Here is a 26,598-nt window from a genome sequence, read left to right as displayed (position 1 = left end):
ATTTATTGCTCTATGATGACATTATGAGTAATTTCTGTTTTAAATTTCCTTCTTACATATATTTTCTTATTTTTCTTACAACACACATTTTGGGGAGAGAATAATAATAATTTCAAAAATATTTAAAAATTGAAACTGTTGAGGGAAAGAAACCACCAAGAATCCAAGGAAGGATAATGACAGAAACACTATCATATCTGAAGAAGGCATTCATAAACTGATAACTAATGGTTGATAAAATGCAATATGCTATAAGGTCAAAAGAGTTTCCTAAAATTGCAAACACTAAATTGAAACTAAAAATATCAAAGGTATTTGTTTAAAAAAAAAGAAAAAAGAAGATTTAGCAAAGAATCAACAGTGTTAAATACAGACTAATATAGAATAACACAATTTTAGTCTAATTACACAAATAAGGCATCATACTTGCATGGGAAACTCAAAAACACAGAATTGAAAAGAAAAAGAAACTATGAATATGTGGGCAATAGAAAAGAGAAAATATTAGAAAAGCAGAAACTATAACTAAGGAAATGATTATAGAAAATTTGCTTGAGTTAAAGAAGAATCTCAGCATGACTAATAAAAGGATCAATTCAGCAACAGTCCTGAAGGCCACAGAACACTATGATTATTAAGGAGAAAACAGTTAAAGACAACCATAAAAAGATTACATGAAATTTAAGTGCTAGAAAAGGAAAGAGTTTGGGAGAAATCTTTAATAAGCTAAGAGAAATAATGCTAGCACCATAAAGGCAGTTTCAAACCAAAGTAATTTTTCTTTAAAGTTAAAAAGATACTGCTTACAATTCTAAAAGGCCTGAAATAATTTCTAACAATGTTCTATGCTGGCAAACTGGTATCAGAGACAACAGGTTCAGAAAAGAAAAAAATAAATAAAATGTGAAAGATTCAATCATTCGTTTACTCATTCACTCAACACGTTTACTGAGCCATGATGTGCTAAGCACTGTTCAACCTGTTGGAGAGAGAACAGTTAAAGATAGGATCAGCTTGCAGCTGCAGCTGGTTTATGGTAGCTCTATCTTATCTTCAGGGTTACCTGGACATCTAGTAGCAACCCTTGGCCAAGATGGGGTAAAATGCGCTAACTAGTCATTTATAATGCGCTATTTAATGTCCCCTGGAGGAACTCCATATCAGTTTATTTACATTGTTTATTGAAAATGTACAGATTGCTGGTTTACATCTGAATTACCAGTGGGGTATAAAAGACCCCTCAGAAAACTTGTGCCTTGACTCCCAAGACCGAAGTATCTTGCATGTACCTTGGAGATTCATAACCCAAAGACAAAGTGCATCCTGTGCAACTGAGAAAGGGGCCTGGGAGATGCGTCTGGAAATTCCCATCTCTTTGTATTTGCATGTATTTTCTTTCTCTTGCTGAAAGAAAGCCTTATGTGGGTGTATCCTTGTGGGTGAAGTCTTGTTGAGCCTTTTCAATTATCTGACTTGACTCTGTAATTGTTGCAGCAGTGAACAAAACTTCCGTCTAATAGGATAAGTCAGGCAATAAGCCAAATAGAAAAATAGTATGTTATATGATGCTAAATACTATGGAGAAAAACAAAGTAGGAAAGGGCTATAAGGAGTTCCAACCAGGGGAGCCAGGGAAAAGTTTGCTGAGAAGGCAACATTTTTGTGTGTGTGTATGTGTTTGAATTTTTTCCATGAATATTTTTTAATTGAAATAAAAAATAATTGAAATATAGTTGATGTACAATATTATGTTAGTTTTAGGTGTACTACAAAGTGATTTGACATTTGCATACATTGTGAAATGATCACCACAATAACTCTAGTAACCATCTGTACCCATATTATACCCATATAATATCCAATATTATTGACCATATTCTTTATGTTGAGAATGTGACATTTAAGCAAAGAAATAAGGAGTGAGGGGAATGTACACACAAGTATCTGGGGGAAAAGCACTGCAGGCAGAGAAAAGAAGGAGCAAAAGGCCCTCACAAATGGGCGGAAGCCAAGGTAAAGCAAGGAGGCTAAAATAGCTAGAGTAGAACAAATCAGGAGAAAAAGTAATAGGAGATGAACTCAGAGAGGTGGTGGGGTAACAGACCAAGCAGGATATTTTAGGCCACTGTCATGACTTTGGTTTTTAAGTAGAAGGAGATAGGAAGCACCTAGATAACAGAAGAGTGGCTTCTTCAGAATTGTACTTACAAGTCTTCCTCTAGAAACTCTGCTAAGAACAAAAGGACAGATTCTAGGTGGGCAGCTTAGAAGCAGAAAGAGCAATTAAGAGGCTACTGAAATAGTCCAGACAAGAGATGGCTGCTTGGACCAGTGAAATAGGAATGATCCTAGTAAGAAGTGGATGGATTCTGGATATACTTCAAAGGTAAAGCTGAAAGGATTTGCTGATGGATTACATGTAAGGTACAAGAAAAAAAGTGTAATCAAAGAGAGGTGAATTAAAATAATTAGTGAGTTGTAACTGCCTACTGAAGAGTTCCACTTGAATGCTCAATATGCTTCTCAAACTTAAATAAGCTCATCATCTTCACTAATGGACCTGTTTCTCCTCCTGTATTCTCTATCTCAAGGGCAAGTTACCTCTGCCCAGTTACCCAATCTAGACACTTAAAGGTTATCTTTGTTTTCTTTTCCCTCATGCGCTTTAGATCTAATCAGTTCCCAAATCTTCCTTAAAATCTCTCAAGTCTGTTAAATTCTTTCCATTTTGAATGCTGTTCTCTTAGTTCAGACCTTTATCATGCCTTGCCTGAACTACTAGAACAGGAAGGAAATAAAAAAGGAAACAATTCACTGAGCACCTATATGTGCCAGGAAGCAGGCTACATGATTTACAGTCACTATTTTTTAATCAAATCTTCCTGATTTACTTCCCTCTAATTTTTCCACGCTCCAATGTATTTTCCAAGAGCAATTTCCAAATATAATATAATCATGTTATTCCACCATTTCAGTGGCTCTGGGGCTTTTTACATGGTGATTCCTCTGCCTGGAGATGTTTTTATACCATCATTTCTTTTGCATTTTTACCTCATTAATATATATATATATTTAGCCAATAGAACCTACCTCGAGAAAATCCTTAGGTGCATAAACAGGCCTGAAAAGGCTTAAATCTAGAATTAATAAGATAGATTAAAACAAAATTTCAATTATAACATAAAAATTCTTATTAATAATAAATTGTAATGATTCTTTCATATGTTGCTATGCAGCTAGATTAATTCAAACATTTGCAGAATATCAGTTATTTGTCATACATTGTGTTAAGTATTGAGCCAATAAAAATAAAAAGGTAGTCCCTTCCCTTGACAGCCTAGATGACATACTCTAGAAGAAATAAAGAGTCCCCCCTTTGATAAATTTGTAATAGGTTATTTGTAGTTGAATTGAAAAACAATGTCAGTATAATATGAAAGTTCTATATGAAAACAGAGAATTCTATATGAGAATTCTCAAAGTACTTAGAATACAAACAATGCATTCTTAGTGAATTCCTGTAGTTGTATTGAACTGTTCTCCCTTTTGAACTTCTATAACACACTGCTCCCTTTATTATGGCACAATTTCTTGCCCAGTACCCACCCGCCTCAACTTTCTTTTAAGAAGGAGTAGTGAGGATTATGTACATGTCTACCTAAACAATTTTATATATGTATCTGTTTATCACAGTAAATGCTAGAGTTCTCACTCATTATATGTTTATAAAATTGATTGACTCAATTTTAAACATTAAAATGAACCAAAATAAATTCTTAAAAACATTTTAGAAGTATTAAAACTGTTCCACATATACTCTGGTTTCTCTTCAGATCAAATAAATCTCTTGCCTTTTACTAAAGATTTTCGTGGAGAGAAACAAATCTGAGTGTTTAATAAACTTTTTGAGGCCTTGCTTTGGCAGGGCTAGTAAAAAAAAAACCAAACTTTTCCACATTTAATCCATCTTTAACATCTCAATGTAATTAAAGTTTGAAAAAGATTTGTCTATGAAATCCACTGAATGATTTAATTTACCCTTTTATAAAAATGTTTTCAAATGCTGCTTTAAAAGAAGATAACTGATTTAAATATCCTCAAAATAATGGAGAACACTGACCAAAGTTAGGAATTTTAAACTGCAAAGTAGAAGTTTAAGCAAAAAAAATCAGATGATAGTAAATTAGTGGAGAGGGAAAGTTGCTGTCTTTCCAAAAAAATTGTTAATATTGTTATTTTGGATTCACAATTAAGAAGGCAATTTTTTTTCCCACTACCACATTTTGAAAAGAGTTTTACATATACCTGGCTCATCAGTTCCCATTTCATTCCATTTATTGAGAAGTTCTTTCTGTTCTCCAACTGGCCTCTAAAAAAGGTAATTTTGAAATTGATTTTGTTTTGTGAAGTTAAGCAATGAAGCTGAAAAATAAGAATCAATACCTTATCTAAAAGCTTAAGTAAGCTACCATAACACAAGAAAAAATAATTTCATTACATATGGTTAGCTTCTTAGGGAATTACACTTAAATTACATTATTTAACTATTACATTATACAGTAGTCTCAGTGGTTCAGTTACAATGTGGTGCTAATGAGTCCAAGAATAGAAGGTAAATGATCTGTGCTGGCTAGTAAAATTTCACAGAGAAAAACTGCTCCTCAGCCAGATACTGCATCTCTTACCCCATCCAGCAATCTGAGAAATGCATTGCAAGGGGGACTGGCCAAGAGAGTGTGACTGTGAATCAGTAGCACCATCTTCCTATATGAAAGACAGTATATTCTACAATACTACATATTTAGACAGTTTTTCATATAAACTTATCTTTTTTTTTACACCATCCTTCTGGTGCCTTCAGTGACTTGTGCTTGGATATTATCCAAAGTACATTCACTATATCCTGTCCAACAGCAGGAAATAAATAGCAGGTTGGGAGAATGAAGTGAAGAGAAACGTTCTCTCCTACTCATGAGCAGCTATAAAGAATCCAGAATATTTCTCAAGTGGCTTTTCTCTCCTTTTTCACCTCTCCCCTCTCGAAGCCCAGAGTGACAGATAAATGTTGAGTATTAGATCTAAATAGTTGTGCAGAGATGACAAATCATTCAAGTAAGGAGACTAAAGGTAATTAAAATCTTTAAAGTGTATTTATAAGACAAATCTCCAAATCACCTATACTGCAGAGTCTATATTTATTCTCAAGATATAGGTTTATTACAAAAAGCACTACAGCATACATAATAGAAACCTATAGAAACTACATCCACATAATTGGCCTTTCACAGATTTTTGTTTCAAAACAAACTGATATACTAGTAATAAAAAAAGATAAATCTGCCTGACAGTTATTTCATGATACTTCCTAGTACTTGATTCACAAAAAAATACTTAAATGTTAAAAGTACTTTCCGTGCTCTGTGGTGACTTAGATGGATGGGAGGGAGGTCCAAGAGGGAGGGGATATATGTATACATAATAGCTGATTCACTTCGTTGTAAAGCAACTATACTCCAATCAAAAAAAAAAAAAAAGTACCTTTCGTGCCAATGGGATACTCAATTCAGTGCACATACTATTTAAACTCTTCAAAATTCTTTTTTCCCAACTTCCCTGAAACATAAGGAACAATCTATTATTATTTCTGGTTAACAGTACCAAAACTGATTTTAAAACATTAAAGATGTTATGAGCTATATAGAAATGGTGAAGTTGGTTGAGATTGGTTATCTTTATTCATTAGTTTACTCAACAAATGTTGATTACTGCCTACTATGCGCAGGATACTATCCTTAGCGCTGTGAAGTAAGCTGTGAGTAACAGAAAGTCTCCGTCCTCATGGAACTGACGTTCTAGTGGAGGATGGGAATGAAGATAGACAAAAAAAATAAATCAACAATCAGATGGTGATAAACATTACAAGGGAAAACAGCAGATAATAAAAAGGTAAGTTAGATTTAAGCATTTTATAAATGTTTGATACTCAGGAATCCCATTAATGACCTAGTAAAATAAAATTTTACAGAAATTGTTATAATTTTTCCAAACATGATATTTTACCCTAAATACTTCACCATGAATTTTCTAAGAATAAGAACTTTCTCCTACATAACCACATTACCACTGTCACACCTAAAAACACTAACAATAATATTTCATATTATCTAATATTTAGTCCATATTCAAAAATTTCCAATTATCCCCAAAAATGTCTTTATATTTTTTAAAATCCTGGATCCATTAAAATTGAATGCATTACATTTGGTTGTTCTGTCTCATTCCTTGCAGCTTAATCTAGAGTGCTTTCATCCTTTTCTTTTTCATATCGACTTTTTTGAGGAGTCCAGACCACTCGTCTTTTATGTATCACAATCTGGATTGGTCTTACTACTTTTTCACAGTATTTATTACATTTCTTGTAAACTTGAAATAATAAGTTAATTTTAATGGTCAGTCATAAATGGATTACCCATATATACCATATTTTAGTAAACTATTCTTTTTAATGCCAAGCTAAAATGCCATAATTTTTGGTCTTTTTATTAAAATATGCCTACAGACCACTTCTGACTCACTAAAACCAAAATAAAATAATGCCAAAGCTCCAAAATTTAACCCAAATGAGGAGAAAAGGAGAGAATTATATATTACATTACCCATAAAGGACAGTTACAACCAGACAATAAAAACAGAATAATAATAGCTCCATTATGTGATTGTTATAAAGATTAAAGTACTTTGAACAGTGACACAATAATGATAATCATTCAATAATTGATAGCTTTTACTACAGCTATCATTATTCAGAGCTTCTTTAATACACATATTTAAATACATTACTCTCTATCTGGAATAAACCCTCCATGCTCTCCTCCCATCCCAACATACTCATTCCTACATTATCTGAATAAATTTTATTCACCTTCCAGGTCTTTACCTCTATTAAGCCTTCTCTTACCTGGCCCCTCATCCCAGATAATATTCGGTACCTTTGCTTATGGGTTCTCACAGCACCTCTTCCTTCACCTATCATAGCACATATCACACTTTGTCTAGCACATAATAAATTCTCAATAATTGAACAGATTTTACCCTAAGTTATGTTGCAAGCATTTAAAAATAATCTGATACAACTGCCTAAGCAATGAATGAACAGGAAAAAAATCATCTATAGGAGGAATACAGAACTGTGTGAAATGCATGAGGCTTAATTTACTAAATATGTAGAAATAGGTTTTCAAGAATAAAAGAATACTCTTAATATATTGCATGAAATACTGCCCATACCGTGTGATCCCACCTCCTTCCCACCCTGGGCAGGTAATCCGGCCCCGCCCCAGCTGTGGCCCCTGGCTGCAGAGAAGTCTGAAACGCAGGTGCCCTGCCAGGGCCTGAGTGGCCATCCCCCCCACCGCCGGCAGACCCGGAGCAGCCTGTACAGGGGACACAGGTTCGATCCCTGTCCAGGAAGATCCCACATGCCGCAGAGCAACTAAGCCCGTGCACCACAACTACTGAGCCTGAGCTCTAGAGCCCATGAGCCACAACTACTGAAGCCCATGCTCCAGGAGCCCATGCTCCACAACAAGAGAAGCCACTGCAATGAGAAGCCCGCACACCACAACGAAGAGTAGCCCCCGCTCACCACAACTAGAGAAAGCTCATGCACAGCAACAAAGACCCAAGGCAGCCAAATAAATAAATAAAATTAATAAAAAATTTTTAATTGCATGAAATACCCCCAAAACGAATTCCATTTACTGGCTTATTTTCAATTTTTTCTCTTTTCTTTTCTTTTTTTTTTAACTGTAAAAAGTTCTCTTAGATCCAAGACTTAAAATACATTTGGGTACATTATTCATGACCAAACTTTAATTATTGCAATATAACCCACTTCCACCCTCAACATCCTTATCCCCAATTTATCTAGATAAATCTTATTCAAGGTTCAGATCTCAGCTTAAAAATAATTTCCTCTAATAAGCCTTCTGTCACTTACTCCCCCAACTCCAGATTGTTGGGGGAGCAGGTATGAGAAAGTTTAATTTAAAAAACTGTAATTTTAATTCAGCCATTACTATAAAACTAAAATTTGCATAAGATTAAAAAGTCAGTCCCTGAATTTGTATTACTTATCCTATTATATAAAGAACTAAATTTCTAGCTATTGAATTATGATTCCAAAAATTCTCATTTTCAACCACTAATAAGAGGGCTCTTGAGTTGATAAAAAGAAAATAACTCTAAGATATAAAAACAAAATTAAAGTTACAAGAGACAGCAATGTGTGGCTTATACACAGTGCATATTTTCAAGACTGCAATACACCATTTTAATACAACATAAAACCTACTAAAAACTCAAACATGAAGACCATTTAAAATAGAATGATACTTTCTGTAATTATACCTTGATAAGATATTCTGAAACATGTTTACCTTATCCTTTAAAAAATTATTCTAACAAAACATCTCTCCAGGTGTTTTCAATAAAGTACAATTTCAAGTGATTAATCATAGTTCTCCTAAATGGATATCCCACTTTACCAAGTATTTCAACTTACCAAATTTAAATTTAATGTTACATGTAATATACAGAGAAACTAGTTAAGAAAAAAGTTACAAAGAAAAGAAATTAGATATTAGAAGAAAGCATTCTGAATGAAAATAATTTAGGAAACAGAGCTATGTGATTTTCATTTGTTTACATGTGTTATTTTATTAATCCTGTGAGATATGTATCATTACCCTCATTTTACAAATAAGGAAACTTTTTAAAAGAACACCTGAGAGTAGAATGGAAAAGAATATTAAGAACTGAAGCAATGCTGCACAAAGTTTTACTCAATTATTTTTTCTGTGCTCTGCAACTAAAGCAGAAACTTGGAAATGGGGACTTCCCCGGTTGTCCAGTGGTAAAGAATCTGCCTTACAATGCAGGAGATGCGGGTTTGATCCCTGGTTGGGGAACTAAGATCCCACATGTCAGGTGGCAACTAAGCCCGCGCACCACATCTACTGAGCTCGCCCGTCTCAGCGAGAGAGCCTGCGTGCCACAAACTATAGAGCCCATGCACTCTGGAGCCCACGTGCCACAACTACAGAGCCCACATGCTCTGGAGCCTGTGCACCACAACTAGAGAGAAACCCATGCACCACAACAAAGAGCCCATGCACAACAACGAAAGATCCCACATGCCGCAACTAAGATCTGATGCAGCCAAAAAAAAAAAAAAAGGAAACTTGGAAATGATCCAGAAGAGAAGAACAACTTAAAACTGAGAGAAGGAAAGAGGAAAAGGATGTTCAATTCAGAAAAAATCAAATTTTTATGGCTAGAAAAGGGGGAAATGAGGTGTAACAGCTGAGTTTTCAAATAATGAAAAGACATAGATTCAACAAATGTTTATTGTGCACCTATTAAACACATGTCACTAAAAGATGAAAGCATCCCTGTAGTGAGGGTGGGGAGGATAAGACAGAAACAAATAATATAAGCTGCAAAAAGTTCATAAGGGCTACACCAGTCTATATGTCATAAACCAAAGAAAACATAAAACAATAAGCAAGCAATAGGAAGCCAGGTATATCAAAACTTCTAGTTGACAACAGAACACATACCACTTCCTTGAAAATCCTAAAAATAATGAAAGAAAAGCGACCCCAGTGGTTGGCCACTTCCCTACTCCCTGTTCCATATCTATGGCAAGGTTGGCAGGATTTTTCCAAGGTACGCCTTGCAAGAACTTTAGTCAGATGGTCAGAAGTCATTTCATAGAAGTCTTGGATGGTCAGAGAAATCATTTGCTCAGACATCAGAAATAGTAATAGGATTTCCTGACAATGAGGACAAATCCAAGATGAAGCAAGCGGCTGCTTTTAAGCTGGGTCATCCTTTAGGTCATCCTCAAGAACTCTAATCTTGAGTAAGTGGTATTCATTCATTCCTTTGTCTCACTGACTAACATGTACTGAATGCTTTCTATCTATAAAGCACAAAGCTCAGACCAGTGAGTAAATGTTATAAGGAGCATGTAACCATTTAACACAAGCAAGAAACCTTCCAGCAAGTAAGAAGACTTAATCAAAATGGGTTAAGTCAGTGAAATTGTGAATTCCCTGTTTCCAGAAGCTCTCCACCAAAAGGAGACAAACTCTAGAGGTTGGACTGGATAAATGTGAAGGTCCACTTTAGCTCCAGTTTTACAGATACTTAATTTTTCTCAGGTCCTATTTCTGGAGGTGAATAAATAAGCTCTAAGTCTCAAAACTAAATGCTCAAAAAAAATCATAGTTATTTCTATGTTATTATTTAAGTAAAAATTTCAGTGTGTACCTAGCACCAAAAAAAAGTAGAAGTAGCAAATAAGTTATTGAAAAATGACAGTGCATTAATACAAAATAAGAAGAAAGTAATAGTTTCTACCCCAAAGACTTATAAAATAAAGATCTTTTAAAATGTTGTTTAAAAGGAAAATGAATGGCATTTTACATTTAAAATGTTTAAATAGGAAGACATTACCTTTTACCTAAACCCATATCCTCTCTAAATGAAATTATTGTTGCATTCTAATCAGTTTCCCTAGTAATTGGAATCTATGGTATTAACTCAAAGTATTTCAAGAGTTTTATAAATACAGTAGTTTCTAAGCCATGAGAGGCAAAAGATTCACAAAAGAACTGCAACTGTATTGAAATCTTTAAATGGGTATTAACTATCACCTTGTTACTTTTTCATAGTCATGAAAATAAATAAGAAGTCATTAAAAAATACATAATAAATATATAACACGCAAACAACTATAAAATTATAAAGTTTAAAATTACTTTCTTCACCTTGAAAAGAATAAAGTAAAACAAAATAATAATCATCCAGCTATCTAATGGAAAAAAGTTTTAGTAATTCTCCGATTATAAAAGTAACACATTTATTCAAGATAGTTGGAAAAACAATAATATGTAAAGAATAAAATAATAAATAAGCACTCATAGATTTCAATCAGCCAAAATAACCACTGTTACCATTTTATTCTCTTCATTGTTTTCTATGCATGAATGTGTACAATTGAGATGTATATGTGTGTATGAATATACACACGCATATATATACATTTAATTAAAGCAGAATTATTTTGTTTTTATAGTTTGCTTTTCCATTTAAGATTATATCATATGCAATTTCCCATGTCATTATGTTTCTTCAAAAATGTCATTTCTGATGCCTGTATAACATTGTCTTTTGGAGTTTCCATGTTATATTTAAGCAGGCCCTATTGCTGTTCGTTTAGATGCCTTAAATTTTTTTACTATTATCATGAACATGAATTTCTGTGTTTCTCTGATTCTTTCCTTTAGGGTCTGAGAAATGAAATTACTAGGGATAAGGGTATGAATATTTTCTAAAAGGGAATACTTTGCAGTTTTTGATTATTCAATTCATTCATTATTTTAAAAAAATATCTATTGAGCGTCTACCATGGGCTAGGCACTATGCCAGATGTTGCAGATACAATTGTGAAAAGAGAGACACTGGCCCTGCTCTACAGAATCTAGTGATGATACAGACAACCCAAGTATTGTGGTGGGAAGTATAGGGTGCCTCCCATGTGGAAGATTGGAGAAACAGGATAAATATCTGAGTATCTGAGAACTAGGGGTCAGAAGTCCTTCCCAAAGAAACTATCATCTAACACAGGACCTGAAGAATATGCAGAAGTTAGCCAAAAATATGTGGGATTTGAGGGTAGGCAGTTTTGGGTAGAAGCAACAGCATAAGCACAGGTTCTCCTGCTGGGAAACAACTGAGGAGATCAAGGATGACTAGAGAGAGAGAACGTACGTGTGTGGAAGTGGGCATGGGAGTGGCAGTAGGGCGAGGGACAGTGTGAGGAGGCAAAAGATGAGACCTGAACAGTAAAAAAGGGGCAAGATCACTTATAGCCTTTTAAGCAAAAGTAAGGAATTGGAGCTCTATCCCAAAAGTCTTAGAGGTTTTAAGAAATGGAGTGACAATACAGAAGGCAGAAAGTCCAATTAGGAAGGGGATGTGAATTGAACTAATATAAAACTAGCAAAATTCTCATTTTTGCTAAGGTTACTCGATTGACAGTGAATAGGATAAATTCAACCACGCAGCACATCTTGAGTTTGTCTGGGCATTTCTGGACTGGATACAGAAATAGGCTAAATATCGTCAGGTAGTGTAGATTCTGGAGCGGCTGTCCAGATTCAAATTCCAGGTCTTCCACTGAGTAGTTTGGTAAAGTTGGCCCCATCTAAGACCGTAAGAGTGACTCATTTCATAGAGTCAGCATAAATATTAAATGAGTGAATACTTGTAAAGCACTAGAATGGTACCTGGCACGTAATTAGAGCTCTATGTGCTTACTACTATTATCTCACAAGAAAACTTATGCACTTATATTTATCACACTGCATATAAGTTTCTTCAAATATTGCTTCCTGTGAAAGGTGTAGTAAAATAGTTCCCAAAGTATTTTACATGGAAATAGATTACATAAGTTTGAACACTAGATTAAATAAAAATTAAACGGTTTCTTTATTGCAGAACCTCTCTGAGCTGTTAACATGCCAAAAGAAATTGTAAGCAACAAAATTAAGGAGTATTAGATTTAAAAAAAGTATAAAATAAATATCCATGAGTCCCTATTGATAAAAATAAATGACTGAATAAATAAATAAATGGGGGAGAGGAGACAACTCTTCCATGAAGAAGAATTCCAAATAATTTCTGTAGATACTCCCCCCCTCAGGGAGGTGGAACATAACTTCTCCTCAAGTGTGGACCATGACTTCCTTCCAGACGGTACAGTATACATACAAAGGGGGGGGGGGAAGAGTAGCTTTACAGTGGAAAAACCTCACAAATAATACCTCAATCAGGCAATCAAGGTCAACATCAACAGTGATATATCATACTGATAGTATATACCATGATATAATCTAATGACTATAAATGGCATTTTATATCTGTGATCTTCCTCCAAAAAACCCACAACCCTAGTCTAATAATGAGAAAAACATCAGACAAATTCCAAGAGAGGGATATTCTACAAAATACCTGACCAGTACTTCTCAAAACTGTCAAGGTCATCAAAAACAAGGAAAGTCTGAGAAACTGGCATAGCCAAGAGGAGCCTAAGGAGACATGACAACCAAATGTAATGTGGTATCCTGGATGGAATCCTAAAACAGAAAAAGGATATGAGGTTAAAACTAAGGAAATCTGAATCAAGTATAACTTTAGTTATTAATACTGTATTAATATTAGTTCACTAAGTGTAACAAACGTACCACAGTAATGTGAGATGTTAATAGGGAAACTGGGTACAGGTTCCATGGGAACTCTCTGTACCGTCTTCTCAATTTTTCTGTAAATCTAAAACTCTTGTAAAAAATCAAGTCCACTAAAAATAATAAATTGTGATTCACCAAGAGGAAAACAATGTGTACTTCCATCCCCAAACTTATTTGTCCCTGGAACCCCCTTTTATGGAGTATCTCTCAGGGCTAGGATTCAGTACAAAACACTCTGGAAAATGCTGATGCAGTATAAGGAGCCTCTTCCCCTCATCAGCCCAGAAAACTTCCTAGCCATCTTCCCTATAGCACATAGCACTTTCTACCTTATGTTATAGGTACATATGTCCAAGTCTTATTTCAATTATTAAATCATGAAGTTACCTGAAGGCAGAATCTGTATCTAATTTATTTCTGAATCTTCACAGCACATAGCAGAGTGTCTTCTACTCGTAGGCATTCAGTAAATATCTTTTAAGTAAATATTGTAATAATTGCTAGAAAGGATGGTAAATGCCTTTACTTATTGATTCATTATAAACTTACTAAGCTCCTGCTACATAAAGGTCAGTATACTAGAGGTAACAGTTACACAAAAGTTTTTAAAAATTGTTACTGCTTTCCAGAGGCTTATAGGAAAAGACAGAAAGATGCGTACAGAAATTACTATAATAGAATGCAATTTGTGAATGAAGGCCATGAAATGACAGTGTGCTACAAGAGTGCAAAAGAGGGAGAGATCCTTTCAACAGGGTAATAACAACGTCAGAGAAGAGACGCCATCTGAGTTGACACAAAATAGATGGGATTTACATAATGTAAAGCAGGCAGAGGGCTTTCCATGACAGGAAAACAAAGTAAGTGTTAAAGATGCAAGAGGAAAGGCAAAATGATTCACTTGGAATGGCACAAACGGCAGTTATAAGACAGCAGAGACTGATAAAGTGGAAGGAGCAGCCGGGGACAGATAGTAAAACTCTTAAATGGTGGGCTGTGGAGTAGAAACGTCATTTGTTAGGCAATTGGCAATCACTGAAGGTCTGTTAGAAGGCAGTGAGACACATTATAAGGGTTCATCTGCTTGAGGTTAAAGTTAATAGAACTGAAGGTACATAAGGAGAAAGACAGATTGAAAGTTGGTAGTTATAAAAGTGAGTAGTGAGGGACCTTCAAGATGGCAGAGGAGTAAGAGGTGGAGATTACCTTCCTCCCCACAAATAGATCAAAAATACATCTACATGTGGAACAACGCCTACAGAACACTTACTGAACATTGGCAGAAGACCTCAGACTTCCCAAAAGGCCTGAACGAGCAAGAGCCCGCTAATCAGCCGCTGTTTTAACCCTGTCCTGTCTGGGCAGGAACAGATGCCTGAGGGCGACCCACACACAGACATGGGGCCAAAACCAAAGCTGAACCCCAGGAGTTGTGCGAATAAAGAAGAGAAAGGGAAATTTCTCCATGCAGCTTCAGGAGCAGCAGATTAAATCCCCACAATCAACTTGAGGTACCCTGAATCTGTGGAATGCCTGAATAGACAACATCCCAAAATGGAGGCGGAGGACTTTGGGAGCAACTGTAGACTTGGGGTTTGGTGTCTGCGACTGACTTGTTTCTGATTTTTATGTTTATCTTAGTTTAGTTTTGAGCGCTTGTTATCATTGGTAGATTTGTTTATTGGTTTGGTTACTCTCTTTTTTAAAATTATTATTTATTTTAATAATTTTACTTATTTATTTTTTTAAATTTATTTTTCTTTCTTTTTTTTCTCCCTTTTCTTCTGAGCCATGTGGCTGACAGGGTCTTGGTGCTCCAGGCCATATCAGGCCTAAGCCTCTGAGGTGGGAGAGCCAAGTTCAGGACACTGGACCACCAGAGACCTCCTGGTCCCATGTAATATCAATCAGCGAGAGCTCTCCCAGAGATCTCAGTCTCAATGCTAAGACCCAGCTCCACTCAACGGCCAGCAAGTTCCAGTGCTGGATGCCCCATGCCAAACAACTAGCAAGACAGGAACACAATCCCACCCATTAGCAGAGAGGCTGCCTAAAAACATATTAAGTTCACAGACACCCCAAAACACACCACTGGATGTGGTCTGGCCCACCAGAAAGACAAGATAAACCCCCACTCACCAGAACACAGGCACCAGTCCCTTCCACCAGGAAGCCTACACAACCCACTGAACCAACCTCACCCACTGGGGGCAGACACCAAAAACAATGGGAATTACAAACCTGCAGCCTGCGAAAAAGAGACCCCCAAACACAGTATGTTAAACAAAATGAGAAGACAGAGAAATATGCAGCAAATGAAGGAGCAGGGAAAAAACCCACCAGACCAAACAAATGAAGAGGAAATAGGCAGTCTACCCGAAAAAGAATTCAGAATAATGATAGTAAAGATGATCCAAAATCTTGGAAATCGAACGGAGAAAATACAAGAAACGTTTAACACGGAACAAGAAGAACTAAAGAGCAAACAAACAATGACGAACACCACAATAAATGAAATTAAAAATTCTCTAGGAGGAATCAATAGCTGAATAACTGAGGCAGAAAAACAGATAAGTGACCTGGAAGATAAAATAGTGGAACTAACTACCGCAGAGCAGAATAAAGAAAAAAAAAAATGAAAAGAATTGAGGACAGTTTCAGAGACCCCTGGGACAATATTAAATGCACCAACATTCAAATTATAGGGGTCCCAGAAGAAGAAGAGTAAAAGAAAGGGTCTAAGAAAATATTTGAAGAGATTATAGTTGAAAACTTCCCTACCATAGTAAAGGAATTAGTCAGTAAAGTCCAGGAAGCACATAGACTCCCATACAGGATAAATCCAAGGAGAAACACGCCAAGACACATATTAATCAAACTATCAAAAATTAAATACAAAGAAAAAATATTAAAAGCAGCAAGGGAAAAACAACAAATAACATACAAGGGAATCCCCATAAGGTTAACAGCTAACTTTTCAGCAGAAACTCTGCAAGCCAGAAGGGAGTGGCAGGACATATTTAAAGTGATGAAAGGGAAAAATCTACAACCAAGATTACTCTACCCAGCAAGGATCTCATTCAGATTCAACAGAGAAATTAAAACCTTTACAGGCAAGCAAAAGAGAATTCAGCACTACCAAACCAGAATTACAACAAATCCTAAAGGAACTTCTCTGGGCAGGGAACACAAGAGAAGGAAATGACCTACAAAAACAAACCCAAAACAATTGAGAAAATTGTTAATAGGAACATATATATTGATAATACCTTAAATGTAAATGGATTAAATGCTCCAACCAAAAGACATAGGCTGGCTGAATGGATACAAAAACATGACCTGTATATATGCTGTCTACAAGAGACCCACTTCAGACCTAGGGACACATACAGACTGAAAGTGAGGGGATGGAAAAAGATATTCCACACAAAAGGAAATCAAAAGAAAGCTGGAGTAGCAATTCTCATATCAGACAAAATAGACTTTAAAATAAAGACTATTACAAGAGACCAAGAAGGACACTACATAACTATCAAGTGATCAATCCAAGAAGAAGACATAACAATTGTAAATACTTATGCACCCAACACAGGAGCACCTCAGTACATAAGGCAAATGCTAACAGCCATAAAAGGGGAAATTGACAGTAACTAAATCATAGTAGGGGACTTTCACACCTCACTTTTACCAATGGACAGATCATCCAAAATGAAAATAAATAAGGAAACACAAGCTTTACATGACACATTAAACAAGATGGACTAAACTGATATTTATAGGACACTCCATCCAAAAACAACAGAATACACATTCTTCTCAAGTGCTCATGGAACATTCCCCAGGATATATCATATCTTGGGTCACAAATCAAGCCTTGGTAAATTTAAGAAAATTGAAATCATATCAAGTATCTTTTCCGACCACAAGTCTATGAGACTAGATATCACTTACAGGAAAAAAGACAGTAAAAAATACAAACACATGGAGGCTAAACAATATGCTACTAAATAACCAAGAGATCACTGAAGAAATCAAAGAGGAAATCAAAAAATACCTAGAAACAAATGACAGTGAAAACATGACGACCCAAAACCAGTGGGATGCAGCAAAAGCAGTTCTAAGAGGGAGGTTTATAGCAATACAATCCTACCTCAAGAAAGAAGAAACATCTCAAATCAACAACCTAAATGTACACCTAAAGCAATTAGAGTAAGAAAAACAAGAAAACACCAAAGTTAGCAGAAGGAAAGAAATCATAAAGATCAGATCAGAAATAAATGAAAAAGAAACAAAGGAAATAGCACAGATTAATAAAACTAAAAGCTGGTTCTTTGAGAAGATAAACAAAATTGATAAACCATTAGCCAAACTCATCAAGAAAAAAAGGGAGAAGACTCAAATCAATAGAATTAGAAATGAAAAAGGAGAAGTAACAACTGACACTGCAGAAATACAAAGGATCATGAGAGATTACTACAAGCAACCATATGCCAATAAAATGGACAACTACAAGGAAATGGACAAATTCTTGGAAAGGTACAATTTTCCAAGACTGTACCAGCAAGAAATAGAAAATATAAACAGACCAATCACAAGTACTGAAATTGAAACTGTGATTAAAAATCTTCCAAGAACAAAAGCCAAGGACCAGATGGCTTCACAGGCAAATTCTATTATACATTTAGAGAAGAGCTAACACCTATCCTTCTCAAAGTCTTCCAAAATATAGCAGAGGGAAGAACACTCCCAAACTCATTCTACGAGGCCACAATCACCCTGATACCAAAACCAGTTAAAGATGTCACAATAAAAGAAAACTACAGGCCAATATCACTGATGAACATAGATGCAAAAAACCTCAACAAAAAACTAGGAAACAAAATCCAACAGCACATTAAAAGGATCATACACCATGATGAAGTGGGGTTTATCCCAGGAATGCAAGGATTCTTCAATATATGCAAATCAATCAATGTGATACATCATATTAACAAACTGAAGGATAAAAAACATGATAATCTCAATAGATGCAGAAAAACCTTTCAACAAATTCAACACCCATTTATGATAAAAACTCTCCAGAAAGTAGGAATAGAGGGAACCAATCTCAAAATAATAAAGGCCATAAATGACAAACCCACAGCCAACATCATTCTCAATGGTGAAAAACTGAAACAATTTCCTCTAAAATCAGGAACAAGACAAAGTTGCCCACTCTCACCACCTTTATTCAACATAGTTTTGGAAGTTTTAGCCACAGCCATCAGAGAAGAAAAACAAATAAAAGGAATCCAAATCAGAAAAGAAGAAGTAAAGCTGTCACTGTTTGCAGATGACATGATACTATATAGAGAATCCTAAAGATGCTACCAGAAAACTATCAGAGCTACTCAATGAACATGGTAAAGTAGCAGGATACAAAATTAATGCACAGAAATCTCTTGCATTCCTATACACTAATGATGAAAAATCTGAAAGAGAAATTAAGGAAACGATCCCATTTACCACTGCAACAAAAAGAATAAAATACCTAGGAATAAACCTACCTAAGGAGACAGAAGACCTGTATGCAGAAAACTATAAGACACTGATGCAAGAAATTAAAAATGATACCAACAGATGGAGAGATATACCATGTTCTTGGATTGGAAGAATCAACATTGTGAAAATGACTATACTACCCAAAGCAATCTACAGATTCAATGAAATCCCTATCAAACCACCAATGGCATTTTTCACAGAACTAGAACAAAAAAATTCACAATTTGTATGGAAACACAAAGACCCCGAATAGTCAAAGCAATCTTGAGAGTGAAAAACAGAGCTGGAGTAATCAGGCTCCCTGACATTGGACTATACTACAAAGCTATAGTAATCAAGAGAGCATGGTACTGGCACAAAAACAGAAATATAGATCAATGGAACAGGATAGAAAGCCCAGAGATAAACCCACGCACATATGGTCACCCTATCTTTGATACAGGAGGCGAGACTATACAATGGAGAAAAGACAGCATCTTCAATAAGTGGTGCTGGGAAAACTGGACAGGTACATATAAAAGAATGAAATTAGAACACTCCCTAACACCGTATACAAAAATAAATGCAAAATGGATTAAAGACCTAAATGTAAGGCCAGACACTATATAACTCTTAGAGGAAAACATAGGCATAACACTGTATGACATAAATCACAGCAAGATCCTTTTTGACCCACCTCCTAGAGAAATGGAAATAAAAATAAACAAATGGGACCTAATGAAACTTAAAAGCTGTTGCACAGCAAAGGAAACCATAAACAAGATGAAAACACAACCCTCAGAGTGGAAGAAAATATTTGCAAATGAAGCAACTGACAAAGGATTAATTTCCACAATATACAAGCAGCTCATGCAGCTTAATATCAAAAAAACAAACAACCCAGTCCAAAAATGAGGAGAGGACCTAAATGGACATTTCTCCAAAGAAGATATACAGATTGCCAACAAACACATGAAAGACTGCTCAACATCACTAATCATTAGAGAAATGCAAATCAAAAGCACAATGAGGTATCACCTCATAATGATCAGAATGGCCATCATCAAAAAATCTACAAACAATAAATGCTGGAGAGGGTGTGGAGAAAAGGGAACCCTCTTGCACTGTTGGTGGGAATGTAAATTGATACAGCCACTATGGAGAACAGCATGGAGGTTCCTTAAAAAACTAAAAACGGAACTACCATATGACCCAGCAATCCCACTACTGGGCATATACCCTGAGAAAACCATAGTTCGGAAAGAGTCACGTACCACAATGTTCACTGCAGCTCTACTTGCAATAGCCAGGACATGGAAGCAGCCTTTGTGTCCATCAACAGATGAATGGATTGAGAGGATGTGGCACATGTATACAATGGAATATTGCTCATCCATAAAAAGAAATGAAATTGAGTTATTTGTAGTGAGGTGGATGGACCTAGAGTCTGTCATACAGAGTGAAATTAAGTCAAAGAGAAAAACAAATACCGTATGCTAACACATATATATGGAATGTAAAAAAAAGAAAAAAAAAGGTTCTGATGACCTAGGGCCAGGACAGGAATAAAGAGGTAGACATAGAGAGTGGACCTGAGGCCATGGGGAGAGGGAAGGGTAAGCTGGGACAAAGAGAAAGAGTAGCACTGACACATATACACTACCAAATGTAAAATAGATAGCTAGTGGGAAGCAGCTACATAGCACAGGGAGACTAGCTCAGTGCTTTGTGACCACCTAGAGGGGTGGGATAGGGAGGGTGGGAGGGAGATGCAAGAGGGAAGAGATATGGGGATATATGTATATGTATAGCTGATTCACTTTGTTATAAAGCAGAAACTAACACACCATTGTAAAGCAACTATACTCCAATAAAGATATTAAAAAAAATTACTGCAACAAAAAAAATCTTCAGTCTTGCAGATTTAGAGACCCACATAAAAAGACTGTAAAAATGTCACTTCCCTTATTTTGATAAATAATAAACAATTCTTGAATTTCAAACAAACAGAGAAACAAAAAAGAATCAATTACAGTTGACCCTTGAACATCTTGGATGTTAGGGATGCCAACACTCCACACAGTGGAAAATTCGAGTATAACTTAACATTTGGCCCTCCGTTCCTGTGGTTCTGAATCTGCAAATTCAACCATCCCAGGTTAGTGTAGTACTGCAATATTTAGCATTGAAAAAAATCCACATATAAGTGGATTCATGCAGCTCAAACCCACGTTGTTCAAGAGTCAACTGACTTTCATCAAACATTTACCGAGAGTGTTCTGTGGGCTAGGCACTATGCTTAGATGCTCAGGATTAAAAGCACAGTCCCTGCTCTTAAAGGGACTAATTTAGTGCAGGAATCTGCAAACTTTCTATAAAAAGGCAGACAGTAAAAAATTTAAGCTTTCCAGGTCATAACATCTCTAAAGCAACTATTTAACTCTGACATAGTAGTGCAAAAGCAGACATAGCCAATATGTAAATAAAGGAGCATGACTATTTTCCAATAAAACATATTTTATTAATTCCTATAAGTTTCATGGGTCACAAAATATTATTCTTCTTTTGATTTTTCAACCAGTTGAAAATGTTAAAAAAAAATAATAAAATTCCTAGCTTGCTACCCATACAAAAACAGGTGGCAGGGCAGATCTGGCCCATGCGCTGTAGCGTGCCAACTCTGGATCTAGCAGGTAAGCCTGGAGAGGAAAGAGAGGAGTACCATACTCCTTGTGTGTATATACACAATACATATATTTACCATTCATATATAGTCTCAGCAACTAGCAGTAGGCTTTAAGAACAGACCTGTTATTTATCTCTGTATCTCTTCAGTCTTAATAGGAAACCAACTTTTGTGCTTTGTTTTTTATACTTATGCTAAAACTGATACTTTCTCTAAAACTTTCAGAAATTTTCAAATTTTGCCAAAAAATACTTAGACCTAAGCATTTAGTTTTATTTTCTTGAGTTTATATCTTTACAACAAAAGACCAATTATTTCATACGTGTATCACGTGATGATTATGATTTATGACACATCAATAATAAATACTGTCTGATTGGTAGCCCTAAAGTACCACCTAGAGATAGAAACATATTACATATTTCCTCAAATATCTCCATGTTTTTTGTTTATATTGCTTCCTTTCACCCTCTAATTTTGTGGGTTTTTAAAATGAATATAAAAGCAGAAAAAGAAAAACCTGCCTAACATCTACCACTGTGGAGCATGGTAACTCAAAGCAAGCAGAACACTTCTCAGGAGAAGCAGAACTATGATAACTGTTGAAGCTGGGTGATGGGTTCACTGGAGTTCTTTAGGGTGTATCTGAAAACTTTCATAATAATTTCTGAGACTATAGAGAAAGAAGGTTGACTTATGAGGTTCATTAAATGCCTCAGCAGTGTTAGATAGAGAGTCCCCAGCACTGTGAGGAAGGCTCATGAATAGTGCCACCTCACAGGCAGGTAGACCACACAGGGCCAAGGCAAAGGCCAGCTAAAAGAATTAGGGGCATGTGACAGAACTTGTTAAGTTTCTACTTTAACAGCTTTTTACAGTTTTTCTGTTAAAGTTATTTTATTTTACGCTTTTAAAGTGACTTTTAGTTGTTTTCAGTGCATTTTAGATACAAGGTTCATTTAGGTTGTGTAACAGAATACAATTAGTATGTATAACCTGCTGTGAAAACAAATGTTTCAAATATAGTATCAGTAACACTGGTGTCAAAAGCTAAAATTTTAAGGGAAGAGTGAGTCAGTTCATTCCCATTTCATTCCTTTAATATCACACAACATTAGGAACAAATTGTTTCATAATATTTACTTTTATGATATTTTAAATTTTAGGCCAGTATAGTACATGATTTTTTTTCCTTCTACTCAACATTTTCAAGATTACTATAGTTAAGTAAGTGCAATCCTTGGTTACTGAAAATAAAAAGTATGCAAATAGTATTCACCTCACTTTAATGGTCTTTACCCAGTCTTTCATATAATAAATATAGTCCTAATATTAATAAGGATCTTTCACTCTGCATTATATAACTTGGTATGGAAAAATAAAATTAAAATGAACAGTAGCCAACCTGTGCTTTCCTCATGTATACCAAAGGTTCTTTAAGATGTTCAGGAGGTGCAGCAGGATGACTGGGTAAAGGAAACCTGGGGACAAAAAGAGGAAGCTGAGTATTATACATTACTCTTTTTTAAAAAAAAATAAACAAAGAATGCATGTTTTTATTTATTCACTCAACAACCACAGACCTGAGAGCCTACTGCCATGTACTGGTTATATACAGGTAAACAGGCCCCTGCCCTCAAAAGGTTTACAAACCAAAAGCAAGCAAGAAAAACTACAAAAGCACCACAAAAGCATATATAGGGGGCAAAGAAGTCTGAGTTATGTATTTGATACAATTTTCCCTTATGCTAAGAATTGAAAAGTATATACATTACTCTTAATAATTAATCAGTTCGCCTGGTTAGAAATTACTTACCTCTGTAGTCCATGATAGAAATGAAATAGATATTTGTTAGCAGTTCTATGTGCTTACACAAGGTACAACAACCTAATAAAACTTTAATTCTTATCCTACTAGCATAGTAGTTGTAAATTAATGATTTACTGACTTGTTAAAAGTTAAAGTGAATTCATAAACTTAGGTAAATTTAAAAATTATTTAGCTCTGTAAGTGCTCACATGAAAATTTTCACAACTGTTAATTTTAGTATGTAAGTACTATAACACTTAGGGAAATTTTTTTTAATTCTGAAGTCTAAAAAAGTCCATTAACTTACTAATATATCAACTTTTCTCATTTCTCCTAATTTCCTTTTCCATAGGATTGAAATGATAGTAAAAATACTATCTTTTGTAATAGCCATGTTTTAGTATTAATATATTACATACTACATTAATTCACAAATTTAATAAAATTTTAATGTCTTGAAAATTATGTTTTCTATGTAATATTACATTTTATATTCAAAATGTATTGTTTTTTATTAAGAAAACAGATTTATTTATTCAACAAATATTTGAGCCATTCTAAGTACTAAGTATATGGTAGGATTAAGACAGTTATCTCCTGTTCTTATGTACCTAATATTCTAGTGAAGAAAGAGTCAATATTTATAAAAACAAGCAAATAAATAAATCAATAAAATAATATAAAATAGTAATAAGTGCCATGAGAAAATGAGAGCAGGATAGAGTCAAAAGTGATTTGGAAGGGCAGGGAAGGTGTCTAGAAAAGCTAATATTTGAACCAAGACATGAGTGAAAAGGAGCCAACCATTCAAAGATCTGGGGGAAGAACATTCTAAGTAAAAGAACAGCAAGCACAAGACTCTGAGGTGGGAAAATATGGAATGTTTAAAAATCAGAAAAAGCCAGGATGGTTGAAATGTAATGACTGAGGCACAGAGTGATATAAAATCATAGAGAAGGCAATAGGAGAACACAACAATTTAACATTTAATTAGAGTTTTCAATCTCTTTCACAACATATAGCTCCCATTGAAATTAATCATATAACTTGTACCTACAGCAAAGCAACCACGTTCTAACAATCAAGAACCATACACTGAATTCTCAAGAAATTCCTCATCCAAAGGGGGACATCCAAAGGGGGACACCAGACAGTTTCACTAACTGATTATTTCTGGCTAATTGTTTTTTTCTACTAAAATCTGCATTCCATGTACCTAAACAAATCACCTTTTCCCACTCACAAGTGAAAAAAAATTTGATAATCTCTAGATATCTTAGTATTTCTTCTCATATGCAAGATAGTTTAAAAGCTATATATTTTATACCACTCACTACATCATTTGTAAAGAGACGTGATGTATAATTAAATATAACTCTTAAAAATTCTTCTATTTTAATGGTAATTATTTCTAAACTTAATAAAACTTAGAAATTTAGGATTGAAACTTGAGAGCACTTACTGATGAACTTAAGGGTTATTTAATGCTCAAAGAAATTTATCCATAAAAAAAGGTAAGAAGTGACAACCCCAAATCATTCATATTAAACCAAAATAAAGTTAGATATTTATTCAATTGTAAATATTTAATGAGAACCTACTAAGTTCAAGGTAATAGAGATACAGCAGGGAACAAAACATGTTAAAATCTCTGTCCTTGGGACTTCCCTGGAGGTACAGTGAGGGCGCATGGGTTCGATCCCTCGTCGGGGAAGATCTCATATGCCACATCGCGCAGCCAAAACAATAAATAAAATGAAATAGAATAGAATACAAAAGAATAAAACAAAATAAAATAAAATCTCTGTCCTCACGTATTTTACATTTAGTAATACAAAGAGATGAGGGTCAGTAGATAGGAACAATGCAGAAACCTCCGTATCACTCTTGACTCCTCCCTCTTCCTGTCTCCCTAAATCCCCATAAATGCCACTCATCTTCTCTACCCCACTGACAGTTTTAGGCAAACAACATTTCTCGCCTGCATTCATCTGACAGATTCATAAGCAGTCTCCCCTGCTTCCACACTATTTTCAACCTATTTGCCAATTTGCCTGGTGGTTAGTCAGGAGCAGTGTCTTCCTTATTCACCAGTGATTGTATTTCCAGTGCCTAGCATAAGGCCTGGCACATACTAGATATCCAGTACATTGTTCAATAAATAAAATGCAAATGTGGTTATGTCACTACTTTGCTTAAAAATCCTAAAATGGCACCCAAATGCTTTTAGGATCCAGTCTACAAATCCTTGAGTAAGAAGCACATCCTTGCCTACAGATCTAGCATAATTCTTTCCTATGCCCCTTTCCTCTCTACCACCCAACTCTTGTTGCCGTATAACTTTTGTTCCTCCAATATACTGCATTCTTTTCCACCTATAAACACCTTTGAACCTGTTGTTCCCTCATACCTAAAGCATTTTTCTTCTCTACCCCTTCCCCTGACTAAATCCAGCTCAGCTTTTTGATCTCAGTCTGAATATGATTTCCTGTGATAAGTCATCACGACATCCCCAATGTGAGTTAAGTGCCTGCCCTATGTACTCCTTGTACTTATCCTGTTATAGTGCTTACTATATTGTACTATAATTGACTCTTTAAATTCTCTGTGCCCCACTGGGATGTAAGCCCCATAAAAAGCAAAGACTATCTGTCTAGCTTGTTCACTATCCCAGCACCTAGCTCTGTACGTAACACATAACAAGCACATAGTAATATTTAAAACTAAGAGGGCAGGGTGGAGTCAAGATGGCAGTGTGGGAAGACGCCAAGTTAACGTCTCCCCATAATTAGGTTCCCTGCCGGCTGCTGGTGGAGGACCCTAACGCCCAAGGAGATGGGAGGAACCCCCAAGTGAACTGGTAGGACGTGGGGGGACTGAGGGGGGAGGAAAAGTGGAGGCCAGACAGGATCAGCGCCCCTGAGGCTGGGGAGATCAGGAAAGGCACGTGGGAGGGGCCCTCAGGGAGGAGTGGAGGAAGAGCTGAGGGCATTTGCGCCACTGACTTGGGCACGGGGAGACTGCTGAGCTCCCAAGCCAGTCCCCTGCCCTCCAAGGGCCCCCACTCCCCATGGCCGCATTGGTCCTGGGGGCATAGGAAGGAGGCCGAGGGGATAAAAGGAGAGGCAGGCAGGAGGGCCCCTCTGAAACCAGAGGAACAGGAGAGGAGAGGAGGGCGTTTGCCTCACCCACTCGAGCCTAGAAATCCTGCTGGGTTCCCAGGTGAGTTCCCCCACCCTCTGAGACCAGGGGTGGGGAGCATACCT

General features: G+C 35.8%; 1 protein-coding gene across 7 annotated transcripts in view; it reads right to left on the bottom strand.

The window, feature by feature from the left end:
* The window catches only part of TBC1D19 (TBC1 domain family member 19), a 199,872-nt gene that overhangs the window by 127,119 nt on the left and 46,155 nt on the right, over nt 1-26,598 (bottom strand). For all 7 annotated transcript variants that reach the window (XM_079919380.1, XM_079919382.1, XM_079919381.1 and 4 more), the window contains 4 exons: nt 22,928-23,003; nt 5,539-5,613; nt 4,306-4,369; nt 3,091-3,137 (listed from right to left, as the gene is read on the bottom strand). In XM_079919380.1, coding sequence (XP_079775506.1) covers nt 3,091-3,137; nt 4,306-4,369; nt 5,539-5,613; nt 22,928-23,003 — 262 coding nt within the window. The remainder of the gene's footprint in view (nt 1-3,090; nt 3,138-4,305; nt 4,370-5,538; nt 5,614-22,927; nt 23,004-26,598) is intronic.

This window comes from Stenella coeruleoalba (assembly GCF_951394435.1).
Source record: "Stenella coeruleoalba genome assembly, chromosome: 4".
Taxonomy (NCBI): Eukaryota; Metazoa; Chordata; class Mammalia; order Artiodactyla; family Delphinidae; genus Stenella; species Stenella coeruleoalba.
Note: the sequence above shows the minus strand (reverse complement) of the source record. Positions and strands in the feature narration are given on the sequence as shown.